We start from the raw sequence: 15,812 nt of genomic DNA on the forward strand, positions 1-15,812 counted from the left end.
CCATGTAGACAGAGGTGAGATGGCAGTGATCCATAACAGTGAGCGCTTTAGACCACTCAGCCACTCGGGGCCCCTTGCAGGTTAGTGACAGTGGGGATTTTCATTTCAGGCTCTCTACACAATAAAGCTTGCAAGTTAGCAATGGTGGGGATTTGCAATTCAGGCTCTCTAAATAATAAAGCTTGCAAGTTACAGACAGTGGGGATTTGTAATTCAGACTCTCTACACAATAAAGCATGCAAGTTACAGACAGTGGGGACTTGCAATTCAGACTTTCTACACAATAAAGCTTGCAAGTTACAGACAGTGGGTCAGGCTCTCTACACAATAAAGCATGCAAGTTAGACGGTGGGGATTTGCAATTCAGGCTCTCTAAATAATAAAGCTTGCAAGTTACAGACAGTGGGTCAGGCTCTCAATACAATAAAGCATGCAAGTTACAGACAGTGGGGATTTGCAATTCAGGCTCTCTACACAATAAAGCTTGCAAGTTACAGACAGTGGGTCAGGCTCTCAACACAATAAAGCATGCAAGTTACAGACAGTGGGTTGGGCTTTCAACACAAATAAAGCTTGCAAGTTACAGACAGTGGGGATTTGCAATTCAGGCTCTCTACACAATAAAGCTTGCAAGTTACAAACAGTGGGTCAGGCTCTCGACACAATAAAGCATGCAAGTTACAGACAGTGGGGATTTGCAATTCAGGCTCTCTACAAAAGAAAGATTGCAAATTAGCAACAGTGGGGATTTGCATTTCAGGCTCTCCACACAATAAAGCTTGCAAGTTAGTGACATTGGGGATTTGCATTTCAGGCTCTCCATGCAATAAAGCTTGCAGGTTAGTTGTTGTTGTTGTAGGGTTTAATGCCATTTTTCGGCACATGATAGGCTATCCATGGTGGCCAGTATTAATGGTAGACGAAGAACCCGGGAAAACCCCAGAAAGAACCACCAACCCACGAGAAGATACTGGCAAGCTTTCTGACATACCCACATTGGCCAAATCTGAGACTCGAACCCATGCAGACAGAGGTGAGATGGCAGTGATCAGTAACAGTGAGCGCTTTAGACCACTCAGCCACTCGGGGCCCCTTGCAGGTTAGTGACAGTGGGGATTTTCATTTCAGGCTCTCTACACAATAAAGCTTGCAAGTTAGCAACAGTGGGGATTTGCAATTCAGGCTCTCTACACAATAAAGCTTGCAAGTAACAGATGGTGGGGATCTGCATTTCAACCAATGCTTTCTGAAGAATCCTGAAGCTACTTTGGATAGCACTTTGCTACAAATGGAAAGTCATTAGCTAATTTGATTATACTTCTGAGCCAATGATTGAGTGTGGGCAGGATGGGATTAATAGTAAAGAAAGATATCCTTAGTAAATATGTGGCAAAATGTTTGAAAAGGGAGGGGTCAGCAGATAAAATAAAGTATTATAAAATGTTTTAATCCTATCATAAAAATATTTTTTTGGTATATTTTAGCAACAAGTACAATCACACCTGTTTTGTGTTTATACATTCTTTATTCTAAATTTAAATGCTTGTGAGAGAATTTCTTTTGGCAAAAGGAAAGGTAAACCCTAAAAGCATTAAGACCAGTGTAAAGCATTTTTACACTGTATGTCATCAGTTTGTCTCACACACACACACATTTCTCTGGCAAGTTATTTACTGGTATTTACCCCATTCAATTGAATTGTTAGTGTTGACAGGAATCAATATAAAGACTTTCATATGGTGTGAAAGAAGTGAAGAGACATTAATCTGACTAGACAGCTGTAAGATAATTATTACCTTTATGGTATCAGCAAGTCAGTCTATCCTGCTGCAATTAAATTGCCTATATCAGGAAAACTGATCACTCTCATGAAAAACAAGTCATGTGGCAATTTATTTTCTTCTCTCTGATCTGAGGTTTGCAGGTTTAACAACAATGGGGCATCAAGCTCAGAGACTTCCTTGTAATCTGATGGGTAATGCATATAGAAAACCCCAGGCTATGGTTAATTTTTCCCTACTTCACACACTCTTTCTGATGCTATAACATTTTCTCTTTACAAAATAATATAATCCAGCACATTGTTTTTTAATTTTAATTGAATAATTATTTTCACTCAAAGGAAAAACAACAATAATTTAACAGTGCCCTTCTGCAGAAGATTCTTAAAACATAATATACAATAGATTTCTTTGTTTCTAAATTATTTATTTCCTCTGGTTCTTTAAATTCAATTGAAATTCAGTCTGGAAGTAGCAAGCTGATAACTGCATCAAAATTAATACTCATAATAATAAATTATAATGAAGTTAACTATTCTTGCAATAATATTAAATAATAATAATTATTGTTGTTGTTATTGTCAGAACCAGTGATAAAAAATGTTTCATTCTGATATACATCCTGAAATTTTTCTTTAAATCTCATAAATAGCTGACTTCTTTCTTGCTATAAAATTTTACAGATGCTCATAAATATCTTTCCAATTAAATATTTATAAGCTCTAAAATCAACATTTCTATATAAAAACATGTCTTTACTGTACCTCGTTATCATTACCGGTAATGAGTGTGTGGAGGTTGGTAAGAGATAATCATTCACTACCAAAGTTAGATTGTCATCATATTTATCTGTGTCTAATGTGTATTGATATGTGAACAGTGTGTATGTAGACCTCCTATTCCGTAAATAACAGTGTTGATGTAGACCTCCTATTTCATAACAGTGTAGATGTAGACCTCCTATTCCATAATATAACAGTGTGGATGTAGACCTCCTATTTCATAACAGTGTTGATGTAGACCTCCTATTCCATAATATAACAGTGTGGATGTAGACCTCCAATTTCATAATATAATGGTGTGGATGTTTACCTCCTATTCCATAATATAACAGTGTGGATGTAGACCTCCTATTCCATAATATAACAGTGTGGATGTAGACCTCCAATTTCATAATATAATGGTGTGGATGTTTACCTCCTATTCCATAATTTAACAGTGTGGATGTAGACCTCCTATTCCATAATATAACAGTGTGGATGTAGACCTCCTATTCCATAATATAACAGTGTGGATGTAGACCTCCTATTCCATAATATAACAGTGTGGATGTAGACCTCCAATTTCATAATATAATGGTGTGAATGTTTACCTCCTATTATGTACTATAACAGTGTGGATGTAGACATCCTATCCCATAACATAAAAGTGTGGATGTAGACCTCCTATCCCATAATATAACAGTGGGATGTAGGACACACAGTACTAATTGTATGGAAAAATGAGAGCCAGTTGGCTGGCCAGGATTGGTTGATAATGAAAGTTAGATTTTATTAAAAGAATCTTTTGAGAGCTAATGTTTATTTGTAACTGAAATAAATAGAGACATTGTTTTATTGATGGAATTTCAGTCCTTTAACGGTCTTAAGTTTGGAACACTCATAACTGAAATTAGCACCTGACTCTTTAAAAATGCAGAATTTAAAGCACATGTTTCAAACACATGTAGGCCCAGAAAGTGCCACAGCTCACATCCTTTTCTTTATACAGCTGTCATCCAGGATGCATCTATTATTAATAAATATAGATTTGATCATGAACACTCAGAAATTTAAAGTTACTGAATTTTTAATATCATGGTATCTGCATAAGTTTACTATGGGAAATGAATTAGTACCGTGAGTCCTGTAGACCTTCTATCCCATAATATAACAGCAGGTAAGGATCTATGCTGTTTGCACATTATTTATAATGAAGAAGCAACTTTCACATCTACCAGTACACTTGTTTGCAATTAGACACTGGTCAGGAAATGAAATTTCTGATAATCTGAAGATAATGTCTAAGTAACACTAACATCTATCAGTACAGTTGTTAGCAATCAGAGAGACTGGTAAGGAAATGAAAATTTCTGACAATAACCTGGAAGATAACATCTATGTAACACTAACATCTACCAGTACAGTTATTAGCAGTCAGAGACTAGTAAGGAAATTAAAATTTCTGACAATGACATGACAGATAATGTCAAAGTTCAGGAACAGTCAGATCTACCAGACTGGTACAGTTATTCCCAGTTTGAGGCAGTCATGTAAGGATAAATACGGTAACAATGATAGTGGTGTTTGGTAAAAAAAAAAAAAACTGAACACCAAGTGCAATGCCACATCAGAACAATTAATCATAATAAAGAACAAGGCTTTACATGATTGAAAAACAGGTGTAATTTCACTCTGAAGGTTATATAATACTTTGCAGATTTTGATAAGGGATTCATGTACCACTTACCAATACTATTCTACCAAAGAAGTGAACTTATATTCAGCAGATGTCAAGCCCGAACCAAAGGTTTTATTAAACAAACCAACGCCAATTTTTAATAGAAAAGGGCATTAAGTACAATATTTCTAAGCATTTCTTTTGTAAAAAGATGCCACTTACCTGCAATACTCAATCCAAATCCAATGACAGCTAGCAAAACATGTTTCCCACTGGTTATTAATGCATCATTTCTAACACTTAGTAGACATTAGTAGGGAATAGACAAAATGGCTGGAAATGACGAGTTTTAGGATAAAACATTTACCATATTTATCCTCTACCCCACCTTTTTATGCAAAATCATGGCAAATATTTATTTTATATAGCAATATCTGAAAATAGACACTTCCTGATAATATCACTAGCAGATGATATTCTACCCATTTTACCTGGACGATGGGCAACCTCACAGTTTTTCTTTTAAGCAACCACCAAAACTGACCATTCTGAACAAGGCACACTGAAGCAAAATCAACTTATAAATTACAAATATAGATACTAATGGAAAGCCTGATTATGTATGTATTTTCTGTAACAATATCTTGAGATTCAATAAATTTATTTCAACTTTCAAACACCATATAAACTCCACAGTAAATCTGCAGCATACCACAAATATGGCTGCTGATGACATCATTTGGGAACTATCTACAAGACCATCTCTTCTTCTTGACAAATTTATTAGGCTGGTTCCCAATTCTTATCCAGGGATAAATTATTGCATGAATCGCTGTTGTATCCAGATTTAGTGTGAACCAGACTCACTCGCATGATCTAAGTACTTTAAATGACTACCTGAATGGACTACATTGGGGCTACCCTTATACATGTACTGTTATCTGTATGCCCACTGAGCTACAATATTATTTGTCATTAATTGTTCTTTATTTTCTTATAAAAAGAGGTCTACAAATATACCTATGGTAACTAAGGATAGTAACTGTTAATGATGCATAGAAAGGTGAAGGAAAATTTACTGAACATAACATTTTTACACCCATGTGCCTTATTTGTCCTCTATGGGCAACTGAATTTAAGCTAGGCACTATTTGATTTTGAAATCTGTTGGAACTCACATAAATATGGTTCAGTTTAGAAGAAACCTGAATCATTCAGTACATCATACCATTCCTAATAATGTATAACATTAGTTTTAAGTGACACCATGCAGGCATTATTTTGCTCAAATGTCATTAAAGCCCAATACTTACATATAAACATCTACTTTTCATAAAAATCTATCACCATATTTTCCCTTTGTCCAACCTGAGGGACTGAAGAAAACTGATTTATTAATTCAACTGATGTATTTATTCACTGGCACACATATTTCATATATATCCCTGTGTGTAAGGTATTCTGCCAGCCTTAAAACATTATGTACAAACATACATGGACTCACCTAATTATGCAAGCTCAAATGCAGATAGGCATGCAAAGACATGCATAAACAGATCCCTGTTCTTTGTCCCTCTAGTTTTTGGAGCCAAATTAAACTGCCCAAATGCATGCAATGGTGAATGATGCACCACTATTTGTTGTTTTCTTTATGAAAGACATTCAGGCATATCTGAGGGGTGGGATTTAATGGTACATCAGCACAATTAAGCTATAGAGCGCAGAGCAAGGCTAGATTTTTTTGTAAAGTTTAAGAGAAAAACCTTGTCAAAATTCACATGAAAAACAAAACCCTTCCACACCAAAAAAAATAAATATGACCTTGGGACATGAGATAAAAGGTAAACGATGCTGTAAAGGCTATAAAAATGCACACAAAACCAATGTACTGGTAACATAGATAAAATCCTTAAACACAAAGTTGACTCTTGTATATATTAAGCACACAATTTTCAAAATCCAACCTTCTAAGCTGGAATAAATGTATCATTATGTGATACATCATGTATCAAACAGTTGCCATTTGATGTACATCAGGCTGTTCTACATCCAAGAGCCAGAGGCCCTAGTGGCTGAGTGGTCTAAAGCACTCACTGTTATGGATCACTGCCATCTGACCTCTATCTGCATGGGTTTGAGTCTTGTATTCGGCCAATGTGGGTATGTGAGAAAGCTAGCCAGTAGCTTCTTGTGGGTTGGTGGTTCTTTCTGGGGGGTTTTCCCAGATTCTTCCTCCACCATTTATACTGGCTGACATGAATAGCTGAAAAATGGTGATAAACCCGACAACAACAACAACATCCAATAGTCCACAATAGGAGATTGGGGGTGGAAGTGGTAACCAAAATAAAGTTGGATCATGAGGAGAATCAGCTACTGAGATAAAAGTTGAACCATTCTACTTTCTGGCAAATTTCAAGTTCTTTGACAAGCATAGCTAGGAATATTTACAAGACCAAAAGATACTACATGTCACACATCAATACTAACCTTGTATCTCGCATCTGAGAAGTCAAATGGTCTTCTCTTTTGCAGTATCGATGATAACAAACAAATATCAGTCCCACCAGTGAGGCAGTAAATACTGTTACTAGGATACCGATGGCCACAGCAACAACTGTTTCCATGGTTACATTAAACAGGTTTGGGTTGAATCACAGCCATATTATCTCCTTGCTACATCATGTAAAGGTATGACTATATCTGAAAAAGAAATTGCTATTTTAGGACATATATGGTTCAGCTTTGCTCTTTTTAAAAAAAAGTTTTTGATGTTGATGTAAGGTTAATCTGCAGCAGTAAAAACAGAATCAGAACAATTTAGCCTGTTTACTTTAGGTAACAAATTGTTATTTATTATAAGCAAGCAATTAACAGCTTATCATGAATACTGTATGTATATTCCAACATATATCGATGCAATCTTTCTTCTAACAAATACATCAAAAAGCTGATTCTAAAGTTGATACTGTGAGGGCATTCACAAGCATGATATAGATTCTATATTTTGTGTATGTTGACAAAGATCCTACTTACCTGTCTTGATTTGGAGGTGCATATATGAAGAATGGAAAACTTAGTTTAGTGCAATAAAACCACGTGGCTGTTCTAATCAAGTCCCAGAAGAGTTAAATATATCCATCTCTGTTCTGATATTTTTCATCCTAAAATCCTACTGCTCACATGTAAACATAGCCCTCCTCATAAAAAAGCAATGGAGCAGACTATATTAGATTATTCAAGTCACACTCCCTGTGAAACTGTAAATAGGAACAATCAACAATTGATAAAATTCTACCTGGCTACCTGTACATCATACCTGCAATTTACCTGTAATCAAAGTCAAGTTAACATTAGAGTTATGATATTACACTACTTATATGTACATGTTGATTCAGATCAAAACCATGGTCAGGTCATACAGTACTATATTACCAAAGGACCTGATTAAATATGCATGTCAGTTGTGCATTTTTATCATCAAAGAACCCTGACCATAATGACAACACATTAGTTTTCTGAACAGTTATGTGTATGCAAGAAATTTTAAGCATCCCCATATTGACAATATTGGAACCTGTGCACCTGGATTCTCTCTTTTAATTCTGTTAGCTCTATATGACTTTTCCTGGTCTGTTAGAAATGTCAAAAATGATGCATTAAAGACAGACAAATCAGGTACACAGTGTATCAGTTAGACCAAATAAGCTAGTGGGCACATGGATCATCAGAAAAAATCAGGCACACAGGTTCTAATTCTAAGATAAGGGCTAAACAGACAGTGTACCACAAACTACATGTTCAAAAAGAACTCATCATTTGCTTTTGCTGTCCCCTACACAGCATTAACTTACTACTACTGTATGTTACCTGTGTCCAGTGGTCAATGTTAAAAGTGCCACATGGTCAACTATGCCAAAGAGAAGTTCAAATACGGGGTTTTCAACAATGTAAAGCATGGAACATATGCCCTCCATACTGGACTTTGAACAATCTATGACCAAATCCTGCAAAATGGGGGGGGGGGGGGAACAAGTGAAGAGGCTGGATTGTTTTGAGGTGATAGGATTGAGAAAGAATATGATGGGAATGGCACTCAATTTTGCATCTCAAGGGGATGTGTTAATGATATTTTTGGTCATAAATTTTAGATATCAAATCTGATCAATTATGAACATAACTTTAGGGTAAAACTGCTTACATGGTGAAACATCTGAAAATTGGACAATCAATGGATCAACAGAAATGTCCAGTTTTCCAGTGGTTCGATTTTTGAAAGTGTTTGGAAAAAATGAATGCATTCCAGTGCCATTTGACTAAATGACTACACTTTGCAGGTTTGTTTTCAAAAAGGAAATAATACTGTTGTGGTTTTATATTTGTTAAATATCATCATTTTCACACCCAGGATTTTCTACACATGCACTTTTAGCATCAACACTACTATAAGACTCCATCACTGTGACCACCCATTCAATGCAGTTATCTTCTATAGGTTCTCCTGCATCAATATCTACAAGATCAAAATCAATGAACTGTGACTTTATTCTCTGCACTGAATCCAACAATGGAATATCATCAGCATTATCAACCACATCAAGCTCTGTATCAAATCAGTCAATGGTGTATCATCACTGCCTACTGACTTGTCAAAGTCAGGGCCAGATTATCCACAGGGTAAAGTGGGCAATGCGCCCAGGGCCCCAGAGGCTCCATATGTTATTGTCTGATTTCACAGGCATGGCCCCCGAGTCTCAATGGGCCCTGTATATTATCGTTTGCTTGCTCATTATGAAGGTTTCAACTCATAAACAAACACTTGGTCTTTATAGCATATATTTTGCATCTGTATTAAATGACTTCATTTGACAGATCATTCATGTGCAAAATAATTAACCATTAAAGCCAAATTAACATCACACATTTGTGCATCATTTGTCAATTATCAGATTAACAGATTGACACTTCTCACATGGTATGATTTTTACAGGTAACAAGGTATACACATCTGGTTTACTGAGGCAATTTTATGGCAAGAATGGTTCTGAGAATTCCTCGTATCTGGAATTCAGTCTGGCACAAGAATGATCTATTCCAAGCCAAAATGGTCAGTTTGTAAATGATTTTGGACTTCAGAAGAACCAGTTTTCTGAAGTGCACTGTACTGGAAAGTACACATAACTAAAGTATTTTATTTGGGATAGGAGCTGTGGCCTATTTTTTCCTCAGAGCTCTTAAATTTAAATTAACAATATGGACTGAAAAGGTTCTGTTCAACTGAACAACAAATTGGCTTGCTGTATCTATGTCCACACTGATACTGATGATGACACATGATGATGGCAATATATGATAACATAAATGTTACCACATGCAATGCATCCAGCCTCTAGAGATTGAAGATAAGGTTTGGGTTTGGTGTTTTGCAAAATAGCAACACACGAAAGTGATTTAGTACCAATGCAATCAGAGTGAGAAGCTATGCAAAGGGACACAGGTAGTCAACCAGAACTTATTCAATAGTTTAACTAAGGATTCAAACAAACACCCTTTTAAGTAGTTTGTCTGCCATGATAACCACTCAGCCAACAAGGCTCCTTCTTAACACATTAACCCCTAGCGACGACTTAATGGGGCAGGAGGTAGTAGCCTACTGCCGAGCTCTGTAGCGTCATGGTCATGCATGATACACTAAAGTGGGTGGTATTACAGAAAGGTAGACAGATGTAGCTCTACAATGATACCATAATCTGGAATACCTAGTTGCACTACAAAATACAGATTAAAAAAAGTATGATAAGATGGGCATTTGGAATAAAGAGTGGTCTCCATACAAAAATAATGGCTCCGTTTAGCAAAAAAATAATAAAAAGTCCAACTTTTACCCTTCTGCTCATGAGCGAGTCAAATAGCTAATGAAAAACGATGTTTCTAACGCAACTAGGAAGTATGTTATTGAAAGATGACCGGGGATTTGGTGTTTTCAAGTCTATTCAGAAATAGCTTTCAAAATGTGTTTCCTACTCGATTTTCAGGCGAAAATGACAAAAAGCTCCAGGGGTTAATGTGTTAAGACAAAGCAGCCCACTCCCAGAGAGCAGGGTAAGGTACAGCCAACAACTAAAACTGGCTAAGGACAACACTGTCACTTTTATTTCAATTGAGATTTATCCTTATGTAAGGAGTGTCAACCTCAAATTTGGTCTCTCACAGTTCCAAGTAAAATCAGATTTCTGAAAAGCACACACAATCAAATTCCTTCAGATTGAGAATTCAAGCATTTATGAATAAGTCCTCAAATGTACATGTGTGAAAATATCACTGCATGATGTAGGTGATTTATGGAATACAATATAAAAACTGAGACACTCAATTATTCAAATTGCACTTCCTCCTTCTTCAAACATACATAGGTATTGTATAGCTTTATAATCAACCCTATATTTTATTGTCTCTATTAAAACACCTTTCATTTATATATCAAGACTTTATGGTATAAATACACAACTGATAACACTAATTTAAGCAATAATATAAACAAGTGTTCAAATGAAATAATTTACATTTGATATTTCATGTATTTTTTTTTTGTCACAATGTCCATTGTATGTTGTAAAAATATAATAATTTTATTTACAAATATAAGTACCCTCAATGTTTGACAAGTGTCCTTATTTGTAACACTTATAGGAAGGTATTTCTTGAGGATTCTTCAAAGCATTCTATGTATAGATGTGTCCAAGGTAGGTTTCACTGTGTACTTAATAATAAACCATGACAATGGTAAGATGAAAAAGTTGTTGGGTAAATAAACTTATTAACATAAAGACTTAAAAATATAACAAGAGACCAGGACCTGCATTTTGACCCCAGAATCAAAGCATGCTATGAACTCTTTGATTTTGATACAATGTGTGTGTGTATGTGTGTGTTTATGTATGTATGTATGTATGTATGTTACGACACCTCAGTAAAACAGATGCTATTGGAGCCAACTAAAGGTAAAGTTTGAAAAATGTCAAACTACACAAAAATTAAAAGGATGAATGCACATGCCACGGAATAAATTTTATCTTCGTTATGATTCATTCAGAGTATGGAGAAAATACAAGATTTAGAAAATATATTGCTTTCATAATGATTCATGCCAAGTTTGATAAGAATTTATCAAGTGAATCAGTAAATATAGGCAAAATAAAAACCTTAAACAGAACTCAAACATTTTCTATGACTGTGACCTTCACCCAAAGTTAAAAAAGGATGTCACAGAAAGAAATGACATCATATTCATGCCAAGTAGGATGAGAATCAACCATGGGGTTTAAGAAAAATACGTACACAAAAAAATCAACAAACTATTGATGTCAATAATGTCAGTGGAAAAGTCGGTGCTACATCTGTTACCCTTTAATGTAGGCCTGACAAAAAGCTTATGCAAGAACCTATTAGCTAGGGCCTGACAGTAAGCTTATGCAAGAACCCATTAGCTAGGGTCTGACAGTAAGCTTATGCAAGAATCCATTAGCTAGGGCCTGACAGTAACCTTATGCAAGTACCCATTAGCTAGGGCCTGACAATAAGCTTATGCAAGAACCTATTAGCTAGGGCCTGACAATAAGCTTATGCAAGAACCCATTAGCTAGGGCCTGACAATAAGCTTATGCAAGAACCCATTAGCTAGGGCCTGACAAATAAGCTTATGCAAGAACCCATTAGCTAGGGCCTGACAATAAGCTTATGCGAGAACCTATTAGCTAGGGCCTGACAATAAGCTTATGCAAGAACCCATTAGCTAGGGCCTGACAATAAGCTTATGCAAGAACCTATTAGCTAGGGCCTGACAAATAAGCTTATGCAAGAACCCATTAGCTAGGGCCTGACAATAAGCTTATGCAAGAACCCATTAGTTAGGGCCTGACAATAAGCTTATGCAAGAACCTATTAGCTAGGGACTGACAGTAAGCTTATGCAAGAACCTATTATATTAGCGAGGGCCTGACAATAAGCTTATGTACAAACCCATTAACTAAAGCCTGACAATAATCTATCCAATTACCCATTAACTAGGGCCTAACAATAAGCTTATGTAATTACCCATTAACTAGGGCCTAACAAAAAGCTGATCCAATTACCCATTAACTAGGGCTTGCCAAAAAGCTTATCCAATTACCCATTGACTAGGACCTGACAATAAGCTTATCCAATTACCCATTAACTAGGGTCTGACAATAATCTTATCCAATTACTCATTACCTAGGGCCTGATAATAAGCTTATGCAATTACCCATTAACATGGGCCTGACAATAAGCTTATCCAATTACCCATTAACTAGGGTCTGACAATAAGCTTATCTAATTACCCATTAACTAGGGCCTGACAATAAACTTATCCAGTTACTCAATAACTAGGGCCTGACAATATGCTTATGAAATTAACCATTAACATGGGCCTGACAAAAAGCTTGTCCAATTACCCATGAACTAGGGCCTGACAAAAAGCTTATCCAATTACCCATGAACTAGGGCCTGACAATAAGCTTGTTCAATTATCCATGAACTAGGCCCTGACAATAAGCTTGTCCAATTACCCATGAACTAGGGCCTGACAAAAAGCTTATCCAATTACCCATGAACTAGGGCCTGACAGAAAGCTTATCCAATTACCCATGAACTAGGGCCTGACAAAAAGCTTATTTATCTCAGATGCAATCTATGTACAAATTGTAAAATACTTGTTCTTCCAATCACCTATCTTGTCATTTTAATTTTCCCTCATATTTTCTGATTTCATATCCTGAATATCTATTTGTTGACCCTTCATTAAAAATTACAGGTATGATACTTATATTATTGGTTGAGGTCACACATGTTTTATACAAATCTGAATTATTGCAGTGTTTACAGGTGGCAGCAGAAACTATGGTGAAACCTCTAAAATGATTAACTTCTGTACAACACATAAAGTTCCATGAGATTGTGTGAATTCATCTGACATCTCTTCATTATCCAGTGGCAGTATAATGAAGATCAATTTCAATAAATGATAAATTCAAGTAGCCCAGATATCAGCATTGGATCACAAAATCCATCAACGCTGATTCAGTGGCAGAAAAAGACTTGGATTTGGTAGGCGGGTTTTACAACATGGCAATGTAAGTAGCTTATTTAGTGCTGAGGCAATTCACAGTAAAGTGCCTTGCCTAAATATACACCACAGTAGCCAAACCAAGCTGAGCCATTGGCAGGATTCAAAACTGAACCCATTTGCTCATGAGTCTAACATGTTAACAACCAGGCCTCTCAGTCAACCATTAATTAAACATGTATACAGTATAACTCCATTTAAAAAGAAATCTCTTTTTACAAATTACAGCTTGTTATGAAATGTATTATCTGGTGCCATCTAATTCAGTCCACATATAATGAAATCATGTGTAGTAAACTAACAAATGTTACAAAGCACTGTCAAGGTCCCATTGGAATCCTATCCTCCTGTATAGCAAAACTGAGATCATTTTCTACCAACATATTTCATTTCAAAGTTTATGTCTATTGCTCAATGTAGGCCCCCATCTACTGCTCAATGTAGGCCCCCATCTACTGCTCAATGTAGGCCCCCATCTACTGCTCAATGTAGGCCCCTGTCTACTGCTCAATTATGCCCCTGTCTACTTTTCAATTTAGGCCCCCCCCCCATCTACTGCTCATTGTAGGCCCATCATTTTTCAAAAGTAATGAAGTAACATTATGAACAGTCATATTAGCAGTGCACCTTGAGGGTCCAAAATCTAAACTGCCTCCTTAAATTTAACAAATCCCCATATCTTTATCATGAGTAGAAGCAGGTGTATAGAATGAGCCCCTCATTTATCAACCTAGGGGCAACACTGCATATGGCAGAGGTGTATACAATGTCCCCCTCATTCTAAGCTCAACCTAGATGGAACACTGTAAATGGCAAAGGTGTATAGAATGTCCCCCTTATTTCTCAAAGTAGGGGCAACACTGCATATGGCAGAGGTGTATACAATGTCCCCCTTATTCTAACCTCAACCAAGGTGCAACAATGTAAATGGCAAACATGTATACACTGTCGCCCTCATTTCTCAACCTAGATGCAACACTGCGTAGAGGTGTAAAAAATGTTCCTCTCATTCTAAGATAAATTTAGTTGCAACACTGCATAATAAACTCACCGTTCTTAAATACTTGTACTGTTCATTTTGTTTGCAGAAAAGGACACACATTATAATGGTGACCGGAGCTTTCAACCCATAATAATTACTCAACCCATTCTGGAGTTGGCCTACAACAAATTTACTTATTATTTATTCAGTCCACACAAATTTAATTTACAAATCATGACTGCCACAGTTACAAAGCCCATTCCAGTGTCAGCCTATAACAAAGTTGGCCCAGAAATTTTTTGATTGATTATATTCAACATTTAAGAAATAAATTATTACATATTTAACATCAGGTGCTGGTTTTAATAGGATTATCACCTAGTGGAAAAATTAATAAAAAAAGCAAATAATAAATATGTACAAAAATTACTCGTCCTTTCAACTTTGGCAGACACAAATCAAGGACACACATTACTGTTTGCTATGAAATGCTATAAATACAAAGTCTTTGCTAAAATAAACGCAGCTGGTTATTCAGTAATTTGTTTCAAGTTTAGAAGGGTAATTTAATTTATATATTCTCATGATTTCAGCATGGTCCATGCCCTTTATTGCTTTTTCTATCTTACTGCACTAAGGAATCCTTAAACTGTATGTCAATGTGGTCATGTAGGCACATTTGCTACAATTAAATTAAATATTAATTCTGTTATACAATTTTCTAATTATCGCCACTTAAAGGTATGTAAATTCAAAATTCTAGAAAAAAATGTTCATTAATGAAATAGTCTGTGCTGAATGTGTACATGACCTTTTTGACTTGTACTTTAACTGGATACTAACAATCATATACAGCTGCACAGAACATAAAGAAACATACAAAGATTTTAAAATAATATTACCGGTAAATGGCCAGTGACAAAGGACCTAACATCCACAATAATAATATATAAATCATGGACTGATAGTCTGAATAGTTAAAGGGCTAAATATGTAATATGTAATGGGACAACTCTGCTATGGGTCGAGTAGTCCCCTAATAATTTCGAATCAGTTTATGAATACTTTCAAACTGTTTTAAAAGCTAAATGCCAACCATACAGTTTTGCAAAATTCTTTCGCCATAAATAATAAACTGTGCATTCAGTTTTGGGAAGAATAAACTGCAGGTACAACAAAGTGATTTGTCAGTCTATTATGAGGGAAGTTTACTGTACATGATATTTGATCTTACTTTGATTTAATTAAAAGTCTGTTTTAAGGCATAATACAAATTATGATGATGATTTTTGTACTTCTCATACCTTGTTATATTTGACTCTAACATGTAACCAGATTGGAGTGAAAATATAACAAGATTCACAACCAGCATGAATTATGTTTTGGAATGTGTCACAATGTAGATCAAATTTCCTTCTGTCGTTTTGTAAAAGCTGAAAAAAAGTTTTTAGTCAACATACATGTG

The 15,812-nt window shown here is 35.8% G+C and overlaps 1 protein-coding gene across 4 annotated transcripts in view; it reads right to left on the reverse strand.

The window, feature by feature from the left end:
* Positions 1-15,812, reverse strand: part of LOC149776290 (transmembrane protein 98-like) — a 106,176-nt gene that overhangs the window by 53,812 nt on the left and 36,552 nt on the right. For 3 of the 4 annotated variants that reach the window (XM_089942741.1, XM_089942743.1, XM_089942744.1), the window contains one exon: positions 6,711-6,923. In XM_089942741.1, the coding sequence (XP_089798867.1) occupies positions 6,711-6,847 (137 nt within the window). In that variant the 5' untranslated portion in view covers positions 6,848-6,923. Of the gene's footprint in view, positions 1-6,710; positions 6,924-7,256; positions 7,428-15,812 lie in introns of those variants that run through there. The other variant, XM_089942745.1, reaches the window with a different exon arrangement.

Source organism: Sinohyriopsis cumingii, chromosome 18 (genome assembly GCF_028554795.1).
Source record: "Sinohyriopsis cumingii isolate HCF-2022 chromosome 18, ASM2855479v2, whole genome shotgun sequence".
In the NCBI taxonomy this organism is placed as follows: Eukaryota; Metazoa; Mollusca; class Bivalvia; order Unionida; family Unionidae; genus Sinohyriopsis; species Sinohyriopsis cumingii.